The 20,591-nt window shown below is 37.6% G+C and overlaps 2 protein-coding genes across 9 annotated transcripts; both read right to left on the reverse strand.

Annotated features, from left to right (window-relative positions):
• Window positions 1-1,714: 1,714 nt before the first annotated feature.
• LOC123711439 (CREB-binding protein) lies at window positions 1,715-17,714 on the reverse strand. Of its 8 annotated transcripts, none has more exons than XM_045664029.1 (23): window positions 17,153-17,714; window positions 15,569-15,783; window positions 15,114-15,321; window positions 14,600-14,766; window positions 13,836-14,147; window positions 13,295-13,522; window positions 12,905-13,043; window positions 12,536-12,685; window positions 11,931-12,214; window positions 11,448-11,566; window positions 10,830-11,292; window positions 9,819-10,697; window positions 9,578-9,735; window positions 6,902-7,012; window positions 6,338-6,656; window positions 6,035-6,178; window positions 5,478-5,951; window positions 5,066-5,290; window positions 4,147-4,938; window positions 3,617-3,841; window positions 3,200-3,376; window positions 2,620-2,826; window positions 1,715-2,342 (listed from the first exon to the last, which is right to left on the reverse strand). In XM_045664029.1, exons 1-23 carry the CDS (start codon window positions 17,235-17,237, stop codon window positions 1,965-1,967), a joined length of 6,459 nt encoding a protein of 2,152 aa, XP_045519985.1. In that variant the 5' UTR covers window positions 17,238-17,714; the 3' UTR covers window positions 1,715-1,964. The 8 variants fall into 8 exon arrangements, with proteins under 8 accessions (XP_045519985.1, XP_045519988.1, XP_045519982.1 ...); XM_045664032.1 differs by having other exon boundaries at window positions 5,066-5,299; window positions 6,902-6,982; window positions 15,569-15,780; window positions 17,153-17,713; XM_045664026.1 differs by having other exon boundaries at window positions 5,066-5,299; window positions 15,569-15,780; window positions 17,153-17,713.
• A 728-nt stretch (window positions 17,715-18,442) lies between these two features.
• LOC123711360 (probable arginine--tRNA ligase, mitochondrial) lies at window positions 18,443-20,365 on the reverse strand. Its single transcript, XM_045663912.1, has 3 exons — window positions 20,222-20,365; window positions 19,041-20,136; window positions 18,443-18,968 (listed from the first exon to the last, which is right to left on the reverse strand). The coding sequence occupies exons 1-3, from the start codon at window positions 20,255-20,257 to the stop codon at window positions 18,469-18,471; spliced, it is 1,632 nt and encodes a 543-aa protein (XP_045519868.1). The 5' UTR covers window positions 20,258-20,365; the 3' UTR covers window positions 18,443-18,468.
• Window positions 20,366-20,591: the final 226 nt, after the last annotated feature.

Here is a 20,591-nt window from a genome sequence, read left to right on the forward strand (position 1 = left end):
TTAAAGAAAAGAGCTATATAGATGCTATTAAAATGTTCCATCGGTTTATCAACATCATCAATAGCTAGTTATTCTCTCCGGTCTACGTATTTTATTTTATAACGACAGAAAATTTCCTTTAATAAAGTTCCATTAATTTATGTTAGTAATATTCGATGGGTTACGGGTTTGCGCAGGTTGGAAGAAATCGTAATTAAGAGTTACTTTCAAGGGTGGATGATGAACGTCAATTCGGGACAACTTATCATCAGAATCTCTACCTGCAATCTACCTCTACCATATTTACTCTGCTGTAACTCAACTCTTCCAACACATTATTTTATTGGACTGAATTAATCCCAATTCAGCAAGGAAACAGTTAAAATTCATTATAGAACTTTCGCTACAGCTATAAAAATTGTAATCTAATATTAAAATATTTTTACTATTACTAACTACCTTAACAATATTACTTACATGATCAAACCAGTTTATATACAATTTTTCCGAAGTGGAAGGTGGTAAATAGACAACCCAATGTATACATACTGACCCATAAAACCTTGCCCAAATATCTTCAAATCAGGGTAAGGGTGCTTTTGACAAAAGTATAACACCCAGGACGCCCACGGTCTCTGCGAATAACAGACCAGTCACCATCAATAATTTCAGCGTCACATACAGAACCATCCATTTATTTCTGTTATAGCGACCAATAATAGGCAACCATACTTGATGAGATGTTTATTGGAAATTCCAGCTCACAGTTCATCCTTCTTAGGCTCGTTTAGGATTTGCGCCAATAAGTTGTGGAATACTGCCCGACTCTATACGATTGGCTACCTCCCTAACATCTTTTAAAACTCTTCTGCATAACGTTTCTTTACCATATTGTCATCAATCGTGATTTCTGTAATTCTTGTATTTCCTTTTCTTTTGTATTGCAACGCCATTCACTAATCCGCGAGATTAGCTTTTAGTTGGTTTTATTAATATTTTTTTCAATTACTTTAGATAAAGGTTCTATAATTTTTTTATATAACATTTGATTTTTGTACTGTCATTCCATATAATAGAAACAGTATGATAGAGTTTTTGTTTGTAAGAAGACTGTTGAAACTTTAAAAGTACTTAATAAGAAAGCAGACAATTGAAGAGAAGTGCGCTGGATACTGCTACATAGAGACAGCGTCTTGCACCAAGGTTTTCCTTGACCCCCATTCGCATCCTATTTACCAAATGCTAGACCTACCGAAATATACCAAATCAAAATATGGCAAAACAACTTTTAAGCTTTCCAATTTCAATTGAAACTATCAATTGTTTTTATTTAAAAAAAACTTAAATTGAAGATTGGATCTAAGAGATATAAAAAAATATTTAAATTCGGAGACCGAAGAAAAATAATCAAAGATCTTTTATGTAAAATTTTAAGCTCTACAAATTAGTTTAGAAAATTAACAGAAGTTTTTAGTTCTTTGAATAAAAGCTTTGCCTAACCTAACCTAACATCGGAACCTAAATTTGTACCAGTATATTTAGATTGTGGCTTAATAATAATAATTTAATAATTTTTCAGTGAAACTTGTGATTTCCCTAATTTATTTATTATTACTGTAAATGTCTTTGACAATACAAAAAAATATAAATTTAGATTGTATTTATTCTATCAGAATAAAGTTATCAATTATTGTTGAGGAATTAAGGGGAGCGATAAGAAACTGAAACAACCATATATAATGACATAATTATATTATAAAATGATTTAATTACAATAAACAGAATAAGTATCATAATGTACCTATAGTACAAACAACTTACATTTACGTAAAAGCAGTAATAATATTTACATTTTGTACATGCCGCAATCGTCGGACGCGGCGTTCGATACGTCGTAATACTAGTCGCGTCTCTAAGGATAAATAAATAAGGGCGGGGTCTTACACTATATGTCACACCGGTCACGCCCGCGTCGTCTATGTACACTACAACTGTTCGACGAACTTGGTGAGCTGGTCCTGCGGCGTCATGGGCGGCAGTTGGTCGTCGGGCGGCGGATGGGGCGCGGGCGGCGCGGGCGACTGGCGCATGAGCAGCAGTTCCGAGGGCGTGGGCGGTCGCGGCGACGGCGTGGCGGGCGGCGACCGCTGCAGCACGCCGCCCGCCGCCGAGAAGTATCGCGTGGCCAGACGGGGCGCCGCCGCCGGAGGATACGCGCCCCGCATGGGCATCATGCCGCCCGACACGCCCGCGCCGCCGCCCTTGAACCACGCGTTGCCGCCCATGCCCGTCACGCCGCCTAGGCCCACGCTGGACACGCCGCCCACTCCACCTACTCCGCCCACATTGGACACGCCACCCACCTATTGTGCACAATTTTTTTTTATATTATATCCTTCACAGATAAGGGAAACAATTTTTCAATGTATTAAAGACATGTTACAAAATTTGTCGAATAAAATATAGATCCTTTGAATATTCAATTATTATTGTTAACTGCATTGATTTTCTATTGATAAAGTGTTTTAACCCTGCAAGGGGTCTATCACTCTAGGCATTTTAGTTAAAACCTAGGTATAGGACCGAAAAAGTAGGTCCTTAAGGCTTTCCCATCTAGAGTATATTAGGAAGTGAAGTTACCTGTTGTTGTTGAGGCAACATGGGGTGCATCTGTTGCAACCTTTGCTGCGGTTGCATCATGTGCTGCAGCTGCTGCCCTTGTTGACCACCGAGGCCCACGTGCGTCACGCCACCGACGGCCCCGCCGACCCCGCCCACGGCTCCGACCCCACCAACTCCGCCTACTCCGCCCACGCCGCCGCCTGCTTGTTGCTGATTTTGAGCGTTCTGATAAGAGAAATTAACGTTAATATCCTAGATAAAATCGAGATACTGTCAAAGATACTGTTTTGCTGGAGTAGTATTTTATGGTAAAGTATAAATAAAATTGTCGTCCGACATATAGATTTATATTTTATTCTACGTCTGTCATGTTGTCATCTACATGTTAAAATGAGTTATTCTTTGTGATTATAATTATTTTCTTGAGAGTGGACTTTTTTAAATGAATGAAAGAAAACGGCTTACTATCAACAATAGTGTACCATTAAATGAAAATTGGCAGAAAAACATCACGGAGTCGTCATAAAACTGTAATGTAGTTGTCGTAATTTATACGGAATTTAGTAAAGCCTTTGACAGGGTAGAACCCATAATATACCTGTGCTCTCTGTTTGATGAAGGCGGCCATGAGTGGTGGATTTGACTTGAGTATCTGCAAAATCTCGTGCTGCTGGTTGGGACTGGTGGGCGAACGCAGCGTCGCCATCAATTGCTGCAACGCCTTCTGTTGCATGTGCTGGGGTTGAGTAGCCGCTGGTGTCCCACCAGGCCGCTGCTGTAATCACAGATGTTATCGTTAAGATGAGTCCTGCCATTCTTGAGTTAAAGAATGTTTTACGGTTATAAAGTTGTTATCAGTTACACACAGTATATATGATATTGTTGTAAATTGATGATGTTCCACCAACTTATTTGAAGTCGGTTAAATATTAAAAATTACTCTTATATTTAAAAATAAACTTATTTCACACTTCTATTACTTAGTTAATTTGCAAGAATCTTTTTAAGCACTAACTTGTATCTGCTGCTGTGGCGGCTGCGGCTGGTGCGGATGGTGTTGCACATGGTGCTGCGGGTGCGGATGGTGGTGGGGCAGTCGGGCGTGATGGGGCGTGTGGTGCAGGGGCGGGGGGCCTCGGTACCTCGCCGTCCAGTCGGCCCGTGCCCCACCCGGTGGGCCCATAGCACCCTGTTTGCCGTAAGATGGCGCCTGTTGCCTCGCCGCCTCTTCTTGCACCTGCAACGTGTGCGCATTATGCGCGCTCTTTACAATGTTCTAACGGACATTTATTTGTACAACGTAAAGACAGAATGTAATTCAAAAGTCTATCGGAAATAACAAATGTATTGGATTCACATTTTGTTCTCTGATTGTCTGTAATTTGCATATAATAAACACAAAACTTCAAACGCAACATTCTTTAATGCACAACGCATTCTGGAATTAGGTCCAAGATAGGTCTTTCAGTTTCATCGACCTTTATTTGGTTTTATATACATCACATTTTTCGAAAATAAATATCCAAACGAGGGTAGTGAGCTCACCTGTTGGAGCGCCTTCTGCACGTTGTGTGGCAGTGAGTGCGCGGCTGGCTTGGCGGGGGGTGGCGAAGCGAGGGGCGCGGCGGGAGGCGAGCTCGGCCCGGCCATATTGCCGCGCGTGTTCATGGCCGCCATCCGCCGCCTGAGGAGCTGCTGCTGCTGTACGCGCTGCTGTACCTGCTGTTGCTTTAGTTTCTGTTTTATGCTGCTGCAGAACGGCACCGAGCACTTGCTTTCCTGACAGTGTTTCGCGTGGTAGCAGCAGAGCGCGATGAGCTGTTTGCAAATCGGACAGTCGCCCTTGGTCTTGCGCTTGCAGTTCTTCGTGTGGGTGACGACGCGCTTCATCTTCTGGCACGAGGGTAGACGACAGTTGGCGTCGCGACATTGGCACGCGTGCACCAGCGAGTGGATGCAGCGTTGGATGGACAGCTTGCGCGCCTCCTGTGGGTTGGCCTGCTTCATGTCGCCCGGCGACGAGCCCACGTCGAGATCCAGGCCCAGCTTCTCCATCTTGTGGGGATGGCCCTCCTTGTCGTAGCAGGGCACGCACAGGTCGAAGTCGTCGCACACGGTGCAGTGGTAGCGCGTCTCGACGTGCGACTTGCAGGTGTTACAGGTGTAGACGAACTTGTCCTGGCCCTGGTTGTGTAGCTCGTACAGCATGCACAGCGTCGAGTAGTAGGCGCGCCGCGTCGAGGAGAACTCGTAGTGGCGGTCACGCGCCATCGTCAGGAACGCGTCCCGTCCGTCCATTAGGTCACAGTTTAGGTACGGGTCGGGGTCTTGGATTGGCTGCAAGTGATCAATTATAACTATAGCATTCCTTTAAATATTTTACTCACTTAGAACAAACGACCGAGTGTGACACATCATTTAAACAAGATTAATTACCCACAAATTAATTGTAACAATTACTTACAGCTAGACTAGCAGCGGACTGCGCGGAATGTAGGCGGATAACGAAGAACACGTCTTTGTGTTTCTCCATGGTGGCGAAAATTTTCGCACTGAGATCGCTGCCCTGCTGCTGGTCACTCTGCTTCTTGCTGTTCTTCCTTTGGGCTGCCTTAGACTTGTTTGATTTCTTTGCTTTCTTCTGTCCCTTCTTCTTGCCGTCTGGGCCTTGCTCGCACTCCTCAGACGACTGAAATATCTATAACAACGTTAGATCCCGCTTAAGAGGCTGAATTCTCAATCGTGATGGAATGATTTGAGACTGAATTATAACGCACCAAGATGTTACTTGGTAAATTATTTTGAGTTAAACATAGATTAGTAGATGTTTAGCAAACATAATCTAAATCAAGCAAATGGAAGCGAATGATACTGACCACTGCCTCTGCAGCTTCAGCCTGCTTTCTCTTCTCCTCTTCTTCTTGATCTAGTTCCTTGATGGACTCCTCTAGCACGTTGGGCCAAAAGTCGCCTTCAAAGTACGGCAACTCCGCTGCCGACGAGATATTGTCCTCCATGGCTTGTTTTAGAATATCTTTATAATCTAATATTATCCTCTCTATAATTCCTTTATCTAACATTTTCTTATACCACTCCTGCAGTCTCTTGGGCTTGGGTATTTTCTGTTCGGGAGGATGGCAGTGGAAGATATAGTCGTCCCCCTCCGAAGGCGGACAGGCCCATATGTGAGCCATTGTGTATCCTAATTGTTTAGCGTAATCCAAATAACCTAAGATAATTTCGTGATAGACGGCAGTCCGATACTGCTTGGGCTTAAAGAAATGTACAGAATCTAGATATGCTATATACACTCGCCGCGTATTCGGCGATGGACTCTCGCTCCCGTATTCCTGCAACAAGTATATTTTTTAGTTTAAAAATGTAAAGCAAATCTAAATTAGGAACTCGTACAAATACTTTTAAACTGTAATACCTGAACATGCATTCCGAAGAAACAAACCTCGCAGCCGTCGATCTCCTCAAAGGCAAAGAGCGCTTTCGCCCGGTAAGGGAACTCTGGCGAGAGTTCATTAGAATCGACAAACCGCGATCGCATGCCAGGTTTCACTTCCACCATCTGATAATATTCGGATTAGTCATTAATATTTAAAAAATCACAACAATAAGTGTACTAGATTATATTTGACAATCCTACCAATTTGATGATGTTTTGCACCACTTAATGTGATTCTAAACATAATATGAAAATGAGGGCTGTCCAAAGGAAATAAATTACCTTTTCCGACGTCGCCACCACCCTGATATGCACTTCACCGGCGCCAGTCTCTTTTTTCTTAAGATAATTGTTCACTCTAGTCTCAATAAATAGTCCTAATTTAGTCGTGATCAGCTTTTTGGCGCAGAATTTGTTGTCTTTCCGCTTGGCTCCTTTTTTCTTAAGACAGTTTTCACAGCAAAAGCCCTGCGGCCATATTTGGTCATGATGCAACACACAGATTTGATGCTGCTTTCTGCCACAATCCGAGCACACCACAAACGGCTCTTGTTCCAAGTGGTCATTCTTCATCTCTTTGAATTGGTCTTTACGTATTGCGCTGAAAAAAATATAAAAAATGATGACACCCGTTAATTTATCCGTCAAAATGTGCCTCAGGTTTCAATCGATTGAACTGCAGAAGCAATAACATATACATTTACGATCCTTAGCAATCATTTAAAGCTTGCTATATTATGAAGGGTATTGAAGCTACATGTGCACTCTGCATTTTAAATCATAGTTTTGTGAATACACATACAATGTATTTGTTGGTTATATAATACAAAATTAAAAGATACTCACGTCTGTGGTTGCAACGGGTCGTCCCCGAGCGTCACGGTGTCGCCCTGGATGTCGTTGAAGCATTTCTGGCAGAAGGTGTATCTATCGGACACAACCCCATATGCTTTTAGACTGTTTGCACAATCAGCGGTGTCGTCGTGTTCCGTGAGTGAGGTGAAGCGAGGAGTGCGCAAGGGTGCCAACCAAGGACGAGCCAAAACAAATTAGTAAGCGATGAGAACATAATAGGGATTAGTCGAGCGCCTAGCGCAAGCCCATGATGTTCGTAACCAGCACGTTGCAAAATTTCGGTGGGTCGAAGGTATTTGGAAGATAAACTTTGTCTATAGTTTTAATGCTGAATCAAAAACTGCTTAGCTCTTTCCATAGAAATAGAAATAAAGATAAACGTTGTAGATGATTATTACAGATATTTTGCAAATATAGCAACAAACCTGTTCAGAGTTTTTGCAAGATCTATATAAACAACTATCATATTAAGGTGTTGAACCTCATCGAAATTTTGATAGTGCTGGTGATTACACAGTAATATTTTCCAGAGTGTCAAATCGTTGATATTTTCTTGTCAATTAAATATGAACATGATTTAAAAGTATTATGTTTCTAAACGTGTACACGTTATAAATAAGCAAAACGTTTGAACACTCCAGGTAATATTTAAAGGCATAACAACAACATATCCAAGTATCGCTTGTTGCAGCTATTTTACACTTGTAGCAAAAAATTCACACATTTATAAACTGCATATCAAAATATAGGATAAAAATATACATAAAAATAATTATCATTATTTAAATTATTATATTCTTAATTTTGCTTCAAGTGCTTCTTGCAATATAGAGCCAAGGTACTGCAAGGACATATGAACAATTTAGAAACGGTAAACACGTGAGCTAAATCTATTAAGATCAGTATAACCAGCAAGATTTAACAATAATATATATTTACACTATATTTTGATTCTCAGCTAAAGAACTTTTTGTGAAGATTAAGAGCTGATATGTCGCTGATTATAGTTGAATTAGCTTAGAAGTATTATGCTATGAAAAGGAATAGGTATATTTGTGTCTAAGCAACATTAAACATAATTAAGGAATTGCGAAAAGAGAGAAGTTTGAAATTATCATATTGGTACATTTTCTATCACATTTCAGACCTAACGATGTTTTTACATAAATTAAAATAGTGTAAAATGCAATCCACAGAAATATAATGATATATTTCAACGTCTATTTTAAATAAGGTGTTCCTAGTTCAGTGCTCTATATATACCAAAATATTGTTTCTCGTAAGCCAGCCTTTGATATAAGGTCATATATAATAAAAACATTGTTCTCATTCATGGAAACAATGATCATCTTGAAATTTATAAAATCTTTAGGTTACACCGGACACACCGTGGATAAAGAAGTAAGAACAGAACGAATTAGATTAGCCACACAAATACATTCTGCATTTGAAAGTGAACATGTTCTGTGTTAATGTAATTATTTATAAGTAAATAGGTATGGTTTTCAAATGTGCGTCGACTTGAAGGTCGGTTAAAAAGACGGCGCCTCTGTTCTAACTTTTTCTCATTACATAAAAATAAAAAGGTCGTTTTTATTTGCATTTAAAAGCACAACTTTAAATTACTAAAAGGTCAATTAGTCTTCATAGCGTTCGTGAGTAAGGTTATCAAATGTCGTTACAGTAGGCTTCATTTCACTCGACTAGACAATACTCAAATTTCAACGTGTTTTGTTACGTGTTGGTGCTAAACGACATATTGTTCAAACTTTAGGGACCAGTTAACGATTTAATGGTTAAGATATGAATCAACGGTTATACACATTTATAAACTCTTGATTTTTTTTGTCTTTCATTAAAAAAAATATCTCACTCGCTAACTTTCCAAATAGGAGTGTACAGCTTTGGCTCGTACATACCTCTTAGTTACAGTACACATTGTAAATAACCATTTAAGAATAGTAATTTGCATATTTACAATGAAAATAATCACAGAACATGCAGTTCCCATACAGAACATAGGTATTGTTAATTGGACATGGTTGGTTAATGATTATACTGAAATGAATTACTCATATTACATAATGTACTAAGGAAACGGCTATTGTGAGGAGTGTGTTAAGCACAAAAATGTTCAAAAATATTAGTTAGGATATTTTAATACTAAAGTTTTTTAATTGAAACCATTGTGCTCACAAAATTCATAAATAAACTTTACTATGAACTGGGTAGAATGCATTTTTTTAATAGTATAGCAGCATAGTCCGTGTTTACCGGTGCTATAGAGATTTGCCGTGGTATGGAAAACAAGACTAATAATTCAAATGTCGAGTAATTTCGACTTTTTAGGAAATTTTACTTTACAATTTGGTCTTTGTCTTCCATAGCTTAAAAATCTTTATTTGTAAAATTGTGACGCGTTTTTAATTTCCCATTAATTATAATAATTGGTTCAATCCCTAAAATAATCAGATATCAGTATGCTCATTTGAAAGATTAATTCCGTTTTAAGATTGTATTGTACGCGTAGTTACCGAAAGGGACCAAAAACAATAAAATGCTGTATTTGAATATCGATTTAAAAATTCTCAAAACATATTACATTTTCAATTTAAAATCTAGTCTTGGATAATAATAATACAGGCTAAAACAGGATCTAGATCATACCTGTTCTGGTAGGAGAAGTATTTCGCATCCCGAGGTATAGTGCAGAGTTGCTTGCCATAACAACACAGCACTTGAGGGTTGAACGCGTACTTCCTTCCACAGCAGTAGCCTAACGACTGCATCACTGGGTCGATTTCCGCCTCAAACACTTCGGATAGCTGAGAGGATAATTATAAAGATTATATAACACGTAAATATAACTTTGATATACAATTTATATGTATTATCTCATTAGACTCACCTTAGTACTATATCGGTAGACCCTGGAATTCTTTCTATTGTAGAGCCACGCGTTCTCAAACATGAGCCATACGTCATCGACATATTCCCAAGGGTCCTTGTAGTCACCGCGGTCTAATTTCATCTTGATGGTAGACAGGTCTATCGGCTTCGTCACTATGTCAAAGTAGTCGGGTATGCCCAACGCCGTCGCGTCCACGGGGCTATGAAAGGGAAGCGACTCCGGGTCTAGCCTGAATAACTTCTCTAGAGTTGGCAACAGAGCCTGCCTCAACTCTTCAGGCTTGAACACGAAGGGTTTCTTAGGTCCGCGGTCTACCGCGGCCGGTTCGCTCGGCACGCTCTCCGGCTCCTCTCTGATCTCTTGTTTGATCTCCTGTTTGATCTCCGGCGTCGGTTCCGACACTTCCTGTTTGATCTCCGTCGCAAAGGTATCACTTCTATCTGTCATGTCTTTGTCATTTATGGGTCGCATGCCCTTGCCCCCGCACTCCTCGGGCTCTTCTTTAATCTTAGGTTCTTCGGGCTCCCGTTTAATTTCTGGAGTGGGGGGCGGGTCCGGGGGCGCTGGAGGTGCCGCGTGCGTCGGCGCAGAGTGAGGGACGGCGGGCGCAGGGGAGGCGTGAGGGAGGGGAACGGGTGTCGCGGGGGCGGTTTGGGAAGCGGGGGAGCTGAGTTCCCGGAAGGTAGAGGTCATGAAGGGACTTGCGAGCCGTTTCATGTCAGGCTGATGGGAGGGGGAGGGAGACGCGAGCGCCGGCCCGTTGCTAGGAAGAGAGTACTGGGGGGCGGGGGAGGTCATGGCCTGCGCGAACGGAGACATGCCTGCCGTGCTCACTGAGCCCACGCCCACTGTACCACCGTTTGGTGTATGCGGCATCTGTTTACAAAAAACAATTATGTTAGTTATGGTTTCCATGTCTACCATATCTATTTAGAAAAGTATATTTCAAATTCAAAACGATATGCTCATTTAAAAAGCATTTTTCGCATAAAGTAACGTATTAATTACCTGATTAGGACTGGGTCCCGGCGGCCCAACGAGGTTGGGCTGGTAGGTCATCCTATTTGTGGACATGGGCAGATTCATGCCAGGCGAAGGTATCCTCATTGCGGGCAAACTGGGTTGAGTGGGCATATTGGGCCTGACGCCGACACCCAATCCCACGACTCCAGGCGCAGTGGGCCTGACGCCCATTACTCCGCCGCCTGACAATACGCCTGGCTGACTCTGTAACTGGTTCTGCTGCTGCGCCTGTTGCGCTTGTAATTGCTGCTCTTTCCGCTTTTGTCGCTTTTCCTCTAGCTCTTTCTGTATCTTATAAATCTTTTCGGCGAGCAGATGGTAGTATTCTGAACGAGTCCCCGCCATTTCGTACATGTCTCCTTCTACTTTTCTCGCGTATGCTACTAGGTTGTGCATACGTTTGTCTTGCATTGCTGTGGGGTCGGGCGTTGGAAAGATAGCTTGCACCCTGTTTACAAATTAAAAAATATATATTAAACTAAACAATGTCAAACATTTAATTGATTATTTTAGATATTTTTTATACAAACATATAAAATATTTATATAGTATTCACAAAAAAGAAAATCCGTGTGAAGAATTGGTGTATGAAAAAGAACTCACAGTTTATGAACAAGGTGGTTTCTGAGATCAGGAGTTATAGACTGGTGCCATTCCTTGGTGCCCGACACGGGGTTAGCAGTCACTGGTCCGCCGCCCAGTTGTAGAGTCCCCGTACCCATCTGTATAACAAAACATATTGATAATTCTTGTAAATTTACGGTCACCTGTTAGCACAAAATTGTTTTTTTACCATAACATAATATATATATATATAAAGTCTTTATTCCACATCTTTGACACACATTTGATAAAAAAAGATAAATTTATATTTTTAACTAAGATGCGGCCCCTGTCCGGGAGAAGGCCTCCTCCATCTTTTTCTACCCTAATTAATTAAATATATATATAATTTTAATATAAACAAAAGGTTATTTACATAAACAACTATTTTTTTTTTTTAATTATTGGAATGAATACAGCTTTATATTTATTTCATTTAACTAATTAGTACTCAAAAATATGAATCATGAAAAACCATCTCACCTGTTGCTGAGGCTCCGGTTGATGCGCGAAGAGTTGCTGCTGCTGATGGGGCATCACATCTGACAACGCCGGGGGGCGGGGCGCGGTAAGTCGGGCAAGAGGGGCGCGAGCGAAGCCCATCCCCGAAGTGGGACAGATGCCCAAACCGAGAGCTTCGTACGCTCGCTTGAGCTCAGGCGCCGCACCAACGCCAACCCCCACTTGGACGTTGCCTACGCCCACACCCACGCCCACGTTACCCACCGAGCTCGAGCCCGTCGCGTTCGTCGACACGCCCGCTCCGCCTGCACAACATCGATTTCATTAAAAATAGTTTTTGGCGCGACACTTCTCTATACATTTAGTTTTTCCCGCCTGACGTTTATCATAATTAAGGAAAACGACAGGTACCACTTACTTTCTTTTATGACCTAGATATAGGCTACTGTATTAAAAAATATTTATATATAAATTAGTTTAATGTCTAATCGCCACAAGTCTTATCTTATCATTTATTCAAGGTACTGGTACAGTCCAATGTACTGTGATCCTTCCACTACAGGAGCATTCTTTTTTTAACAGTTTTTTTTTATCGCTCGATCTTATTGTTTAAAATCTCCACTGACCTTGTAGAGGATTAACGGGCGGCAGCGAGTTGGATTGTTGAGCGTTGACGTTAACACTAACTCCGCCCACGCCCGCGTTCGCATTAACTCCGCTCACGCCCACTCCAACTCCAACTCCTACGCCTGTCGTCGCGTGGGATACTGCAGCCGCTACATATAGTTAATTTTAATAGAATAGAAGTTTCATTCATCTCAACTTATAATAGAGTTATACAAATAAATTTGGTCTCTAAAATTAACTCACCTGTTGTATGCCTATGATACGTAATATAAATTGATTGATATAATTTTCATGTAGCGGTAAATGATGTTTGAAGATAATACGTAGTAAAATACTGTTTATACTAGTAAATATAATCAAAATCTTACCATTCATGTTATTTGATCTCGTTCTGTCTGCTTGTTTGAGAGGTAGACAGACGGGACAGTCATTCTTATTGCAATGTTTCCAATGATTGATAATTTGTCTTGATGAGGAACAATGAGGTACTGCGCAGTTTTTGCCAGCCTAAAAAACAATACAAATATTAAAACTGCTAAAAGACAATTAGATATTAATTTAATTTGAATTATTTAATTAGCAGAGATATATTTATTAGTTGCAACAGTGTATTATCAAAAATTTCACACAATCTTTACTTCAAACCAATTTCTTAGCTATAATAACATTTGACGTAATCGTATAGATCACCCAGTACCGAAGTTACACTTGGTAAATTTTCTTTGAAGTATTAAATCTATCTCCGGACGTATACTGACCTGACAAGATATCATATGGTTCAACACGCCCTTCATAGTCTTGCAGTGAGGCAGCGTACACGTCCACGTATCGCCGTTGGACTGCGATTCTCTTCGTTGGCATTTATGCGCGTGCAACAACAGTACTAACTGTTGCTGTATCAATTTTCTCTTCTCTGGGTCTGCGATCGAACCCGTGTTCGGTTGAGTGGGAGCCGAGGCAGCTTGCGTCGCCGCTTGAGGCTGTGACTGACAAATTATGCGGTCATTATTTTATGCTTTATAATGAGGTCCGTGTTCAAACGTGAAAAATTTGAAAACAGACCTCACAAATTAATAGTATAAGAATTTGGTTTGCATGAAATTATTGAATTTTTTACTATAAACAAAATCATTTCACAGCGAAAATGTTTAACACGTTTAATACCACGCAAGTCGACCCCACATTTCCATCCCTCATAAGCAAGGTTAGGAAGCCGCAAGAAGGCATATTTATCACAGAAACTATAGCATTGATTGTACATATTATAGCTTAGATATGATATTTAGCAGACTGTCTCACCTGTCCTCCAGCAGGGGCACCGGGTGTTTGCGGCGACGGTGCGGGGGGAACTGCTTGCGCTGCCCCGCCCCCCGCTTCAGGTGGAGGGCCGAAACGTACGCCCGCTGCTCTCTGGGCGGCGGCAACTCCCGCACTCGCGGCAGGCTGCCCATACGCTGGGTGATATGGAACTAGCGGGTGTCCTCCACCCGCTCCTCTAGCCCCGTGCGTCAGTCCATGGACAGGCACGCCCTGCCCGAGGCCAGACCGAGTCGGTACTTGCATTCCAACACCAACACCCATTCGCCCGCCTAGTGGACCATTCTGCATCGCCTAATAATTTTAAGTAAAGAATGATATAAATTCTGTATTTTAAGTCACTTTACTTTTTATGTGACGAATATTCCATATTCATTAAAAACATGTACAAAGCCTTGAAATATAAAAACAGTACAATATTTAGGACAGAATAGTTGCAAAAAAAAGTCAATAAAAACTTCATAACATTATATTATATATTTTTTGCCGCCCATGGCAGTGATAATGAGTTTATTGACAGTTAATTGGTCCCTTAAGAAATTATTTTTCGGCAGCAGACCAGTATTATATCAGACCAGTATTATATTTTAAAGGAATTTGCTCTGACCATAACTGATGTATACATTTTTACAATGTTAACTTTTTTTTGTATGTGAATTCTGACACATTTTCTTACGACAAGTTTGAATAGTATAACATCTTATTATAACATTTTAAAATAGTAACTAAGTTTAATAGTATTTTACCTGGGCGTGGGGATGATGTTGTGCATTTGGGTGGTGGTTGTTACCCATATGTGTTGGTAGCTGCTTATTGACATTGTTGATGATGCCTCCGCCCAGCATACCAGCTCCACTCATATTACTATTTGTAACTACCATGTTACCACCAACATTCGCTACATTCATACCACCTGAAGATAAATCATTGTTAGTTATATCCTAGTCCATAAAATAATTTTCAATCATTTGCAAAGCTATCATTTTAAGCATTTTCTCTGATATGGTTAAACAAACAATTTTATGTAGTGATTACTAAATCCTTATAACAAAATTTACTACATTTCAATTACATATTTTGCTTCTTATTCTATAACACCTATAAATAAAACCTAAACCACATTAGAAATATGATTTGTTGCCTGTGTTACAAATCTAGAAATGTATTTCAACAAAATTAGTAGTAGAATATCATATATAATTATTAATTATATGTATTAGTACTTTAAATACAAATAATATGTTAATATTTGCAACATACCTTGTATAGAACTCATAGGCATATTGGAATGGAGTTGATTAGGGTGGCTTGTATTTGGCATGAGTTGCTGATGCATACCACCCATGAGATCCTTGGATACTGAGACGTTTGGTGGTGATTGGAGATTTGGACTCTTACTACCTAGACTGCCCAAACTTAATGGATTGTTGTGGCCAACTAAGCCACTCTTATTGCCCTGTGAAAAGACCAGCACACAAAATAATACATCATTAGTATATTTGTTAAAAAAATTACTACAGTTTACATTACATCTATAGTTATTTCCCGATTTATTTAAGAATAGGGGACCATTAAAAAGTTATTATTTAAACTTATTAATATGTTTTTCATAAGTTTTATATAAAGGAGAAATTACATACAATATTTCAATTATAAAGACCATAAAAAATTAAATATGAATCTTGGTAAAACTTTTTGCACTCCCAGGTACTTACTTGTTGAATAAGATGATTGTTTATCTGTCGTTGCATAGCTGCTGTAGGGTCATCCCCATTTAGCTGCTGTGGGCCCATTTGTCCCCCAGGCCCCGGGCCTTGGACAGGGGGTTTTGGACCTGTTACACCTGGTTGTTCACCCCAAGAACCACCCATAAGTTCATCAGGAAGATCTTTTTCAAGGTCAAACATATCCAGGTTAGAAAACCCATCTGCTGAAACAAGTATTAGATTCATTTCCACGGTTCATATTCAATATAAAACTAAGAAAAAGGACGAATTATTGAATCTAATTCAAGGATTTGTCAATATAGTATAAAATATAATAAAAAAATATATTCAATATAATTTATTAATACTAGGTTGGAAACTAGTTGTTAAATCAACTTTAAGATTATCTAAATTAACCAATATTTAGCTGTAGTCAATAATCAAGATGAATAAAAATATAGTACAATGTTTATAATTATCAGAAGATTGGGAAATACTTTTTCATAATTATTACTTGGTATATATATTCTAGGAAATTATGGGCTATATATTTTGTATCAAAATAACTGTCATAAAATGTGTTGATGGAAACTACTACAAAAATAATTAAAGACATTTTAGTTATAATTTGCTTTTATCATCAAACTAAAAATTTTTTTTAGGAAATATTGTTTGGTCATAGTAAATTAATTGTCATTTAGAAGATGGATTAGATGTGTGGTATTATTTGCTAAAATAGTGATAATTATTTTAAAAAATTATAAATTTTTCATATACCTATTTTTTTACTACATTAACAGCTACATTTATAATTAATATACTATATAGCACTTCATACTTAAATTTTAGTATTATAACATTATCAATATAATAATATTTACTACATTCGAATTATTAGAGGTTATGTGTCATGTTGTACATATAACTTACATACAGTTTTTATAAATTTATTAGCCAATTTTAATTAATATTTCAAGTAAATATAACATTTTGTAATAATGAACAAGTGACTTAATATTTATATAATATTATGAATTAAATAATAATATCTAGCTATCTATCTATAAAAGCATCTAACAATTTCAACCATTACTTTTCTTAAATTGATTTAATGATATATGAACAAAGTGACAAATATAAATAAAGACAAAAAGAACAGTTTAATATAAGGTTTAGTCCAGAAAACCAGAATTGTGAGTGATACTGAGATTTTTTTTAAATTTAATTCATTATTATAACCGGGTTGTTAAAGAACAAGAAACTTATTTAAATCCAAAATATAAGTTTCTGAATGATATAAAATAATATATCTAGCAAAGAAGTAGTCCTATATAACATCAGGTTTACTAGACAAATTTAAGAAAAAAATAACTTTCTTAAAGTGGTCAAGACATAAAAAATATTAATCATACAGAAATATACTCAAAAAATACAATTTATTTGTTTCGTTTACTCACGAAACAATAAATACGACGCAAAACTTGTGCGAGGCGCTAACAAGACGAAGGCAAAATGTCAAAATTCACTGTACAAAGTAGTGACAGTATATTACTCAAACATCACAAAACTTTTAAAATATGAAAAAGTACTAACCTGCTGTGTCTGATGGACCCTGAAAAGGGTCCCGAATCATTTTGGGCCGCTTATTGGGCGGCTCATCCACATGATGATCGGCCATGGTTCTGTTTACTAAACGTAAGCCGTCTTGAATATTTCGGCCCGCCGATTTAAATTGCACTTTTAAGTCTAATATCTTTAAAAAATAACATCTTAGATCGATTTATCATTCATCACAACATAATTCACCCACATCCCGATCGTCCGATGCCCTCCACACCATTGAAGGCACATATTAAAATTTCTCACTCAAGTATTCGCCATTACAAAGCTCCGAATCGAAGAGCTACACAGAGTACCCTCTCACCATCTTCCGACGGAACTAGCACAATAAATGAAAACAATATCACCAGATTTATGCTACTTTATTTAACTTATTTTAACGTTCCTATAACACGATTACACTTAACACTTTAAAATATAGGGAATTGTTAAGTTTATGATAAAATGATGTAAGAAAAAACAGAAAATTTACACGACAAATTCCGAAATACTTCTAAGTCTCTCCAGCGCAAAATGGCGGCTGTTGATGAAAACTTTTTCTACGCTTGTCAGAAAATGTCGGCCTATAAAGATACGAGCGTTGTGATTGGCCGAAAGGTACCACGTGACTAACGGAAGTGCAGTCTTGAAGCAGGATCGGTCAGATTGTTCTGACGTCAAGGCGTTTCGAAACGAACTCTTACGAATCGAGCCGAACATGATTAATTTAATATATATTCAATTTAAAAACCCCATATTGAATATTTTTCTTATAAACAGTTTTATTATAATTCAATGCAGTATTACTTAAAGAAAAGTTCTTATTTTGCGTGTATTTCATTAAATACATAGTAAAATAGTTATCGGTTTTAAACTTCGCTCCACATTCGGGAGGGGTCGCCATCAATACAACCTGTCTCTAGTCTATGATTTCTAGGTCACCAAAGACAAATATACATATTTTAATGTAGATACGAGTTAATTAGTCCATTTCATTTAAGTAAATATATAATGTCTTTATTCTTAGTGTGAATTTAACATTTAGAAACGTGATTTACATATTCATAATTTTGGTAGTTATTTTGTAACTGAAATTTTAAATATTTATTTATACCTAAAGTATTCGCCAGAAAGTTTAATAATTGATTAAAGCGGAATCTAGTGGCTGTAAATGTTCACCTAACTGAAATTAATAAAATCTAGTCGAGTTGAGTTCAATTCGTAGGTAATGAGTTCAGTAAAATAAAACATTTTTGTTTTAGGATAAATACTAAAAAATATAAATGAATTAAATCATTTTATTTAAATGTTTACATTTCATATAAAGGTTTAACCCCCAAAATTTTTAGACTAGTATTTAAAACTTTTCGTACACAATAAAATACTAGAAGTCTTTGAGAAGCTTGCTCTTCACCAGCACCTTTGACTTTTACTTCATTAAACATTCTGTTAACATGTCGTGATAACTTAAATAAATAATTTACAATTATACATGCTTCTTTTTCCTCACAAGCTCTTTTTAATACATTATCAAATTTTGCTAATTCAGCCACTACAACAGCAATTATGTCTTCATCTAAAAAATTGGGATCACAAAAATCTGGTATTATTGAACCAGAATTTTGCTCAAGACTCCACAATCTACAATGCAGGTATTGTAGTTTAATACCACTGTCTCCATCACTCTGCAAGGCTCGATCCCAATCAAATTCATAGTCCTTTGTTCTTCTTTGCTTTAAATCATTAATTAATACAGCAGTTATCCCTAAAGTATCACATGTCTCTTCATTCATTGCAGTTTGCCTTGTATCTGTAATAAAAAAGAGGTAAAAAACACACATAATAATTCATATTCAGTTACTTTATACACTATAAACATTACTTTTTGACTGCAGCTGCTGCTCAACCATTTTTGATTTTGCTTCATCTAAAATATCATTGAGAAAAACAACATTTCCCTGTCTAGTACTCATGCCTTTGATTCTGCCAAATTTAACATGTTCACATCCTCTAATACATTCCTTTTTTAGCCTTCCCACTATATCAATAAGGGCTGTGAAATGATCAGTTTGTGCATTATCAACAACATACAACATTTTGTCAAATTTAAACCTATTAAATCTGTTTAACAATGCTGCAATATCTCTTGATAGATACAGTGTTGAATTGTCACTTTTGAATACTGTCACATCTCGATTGTTAACTTTGGCTATCTTTTTTCCAGTTTCATGAGTGGTTAGTATCTTAGTTTTTTCTAACTGTTCCAATATATTATTTATAGCTTTACCATTATAATCTGATTCCCATTCATAATAGTCAAATTTTATCCCTAATCTTTCATAAACTGTTTCCAACTCTTTAATAGTAATTTCCCTTATAGCTTGCCAAGTTTCTAAATTAGATTTTCCTTCTTCTATATCACTAAAATATTTTTTTGCATCATTTCTTACAGTCTCATCTTTAGATGCTATTTTATTGACGTCAACATAAATATCATACAACAGTTTAATAGGATTTTCTTTAAGGTGGTTTAAGGAAATATTTTTAGAGTTTATTCCATATTGGAGAAGTCCAAACTGGGTACCCCAATCTCCCAAATAATTTAATCTTATTACCTCATTATGAAAGTATGAATTGATATTTGATATAAAATTACCAATAATTGTTGATCTCAGATGGCCAACATGAAATGGTTTTGCTATGTTTGGAGAACTGAAGTCAATGACTATTTTCTCTGGATTCTCATTTATTTCTTGGGTATTTTGTTTCAAAGAATCAAGAACATTTTTTATAACAAGAGTCTTATCCACTTGGAAGTATAGAGATTCAGAATCCAGCCCATTTTGGGAACGCTTTAAACCTTGTTTATTTTGCGATGTTAAATGAACATCGTAAACTTTTTCTTTGGTGTTGTATAATAAATTAATATTTGTTAAGTGGTTATAGCTACAATTATTTTTCACCGCGTAATTTGTTACCTGTGAATAATACAATATTTTGGAATTTAATTGAAAAATAATCATACTCTTACTCAATCAAGTAGTAGTAGCTACAGTAGCTTACCTGTTCAATAAGCATAGATTTTAACTTAGTGCCCATGTTAACACATATAAACTGTACGTATTAAATACTAAGTTCGAACACTAAATTACTAATATAATATGGTATTTATTTAAATTTATTATTAATTTATATTACCTATTAAATACAAAATAAAAAAGTTTGGTGTGGCCAGCTACCAACAATTGCTTCCTAATTATAAGGATTTTTGAGTAATTTGTTCCTACTGCCTGATGCATTTAATGTATACTATGATTACATGAGATAACCATTATCATCTGTTCCATTTCAAACAAATGTGCAGTTCTAAAATTCATAGCCATTAAATGCGTGCGCAAATCTAAATATATAATAATTTTCATCAATCTAATAT

This window comes from Pieris brassicae, chromosome 6 (genome assembly GCF_905147105.1).
Source record: "Pieris brassicae chromosome 6, ilPieBrab1.1, whole genome shotgun sequence".
Classification (NCBI taxonomy): domain Eukaryota; kingdom Metazoa; phylum Arthropoda; class Insecta; order Lepidoptera; family Pieridae; genus Pieris; species Pieris brassicae.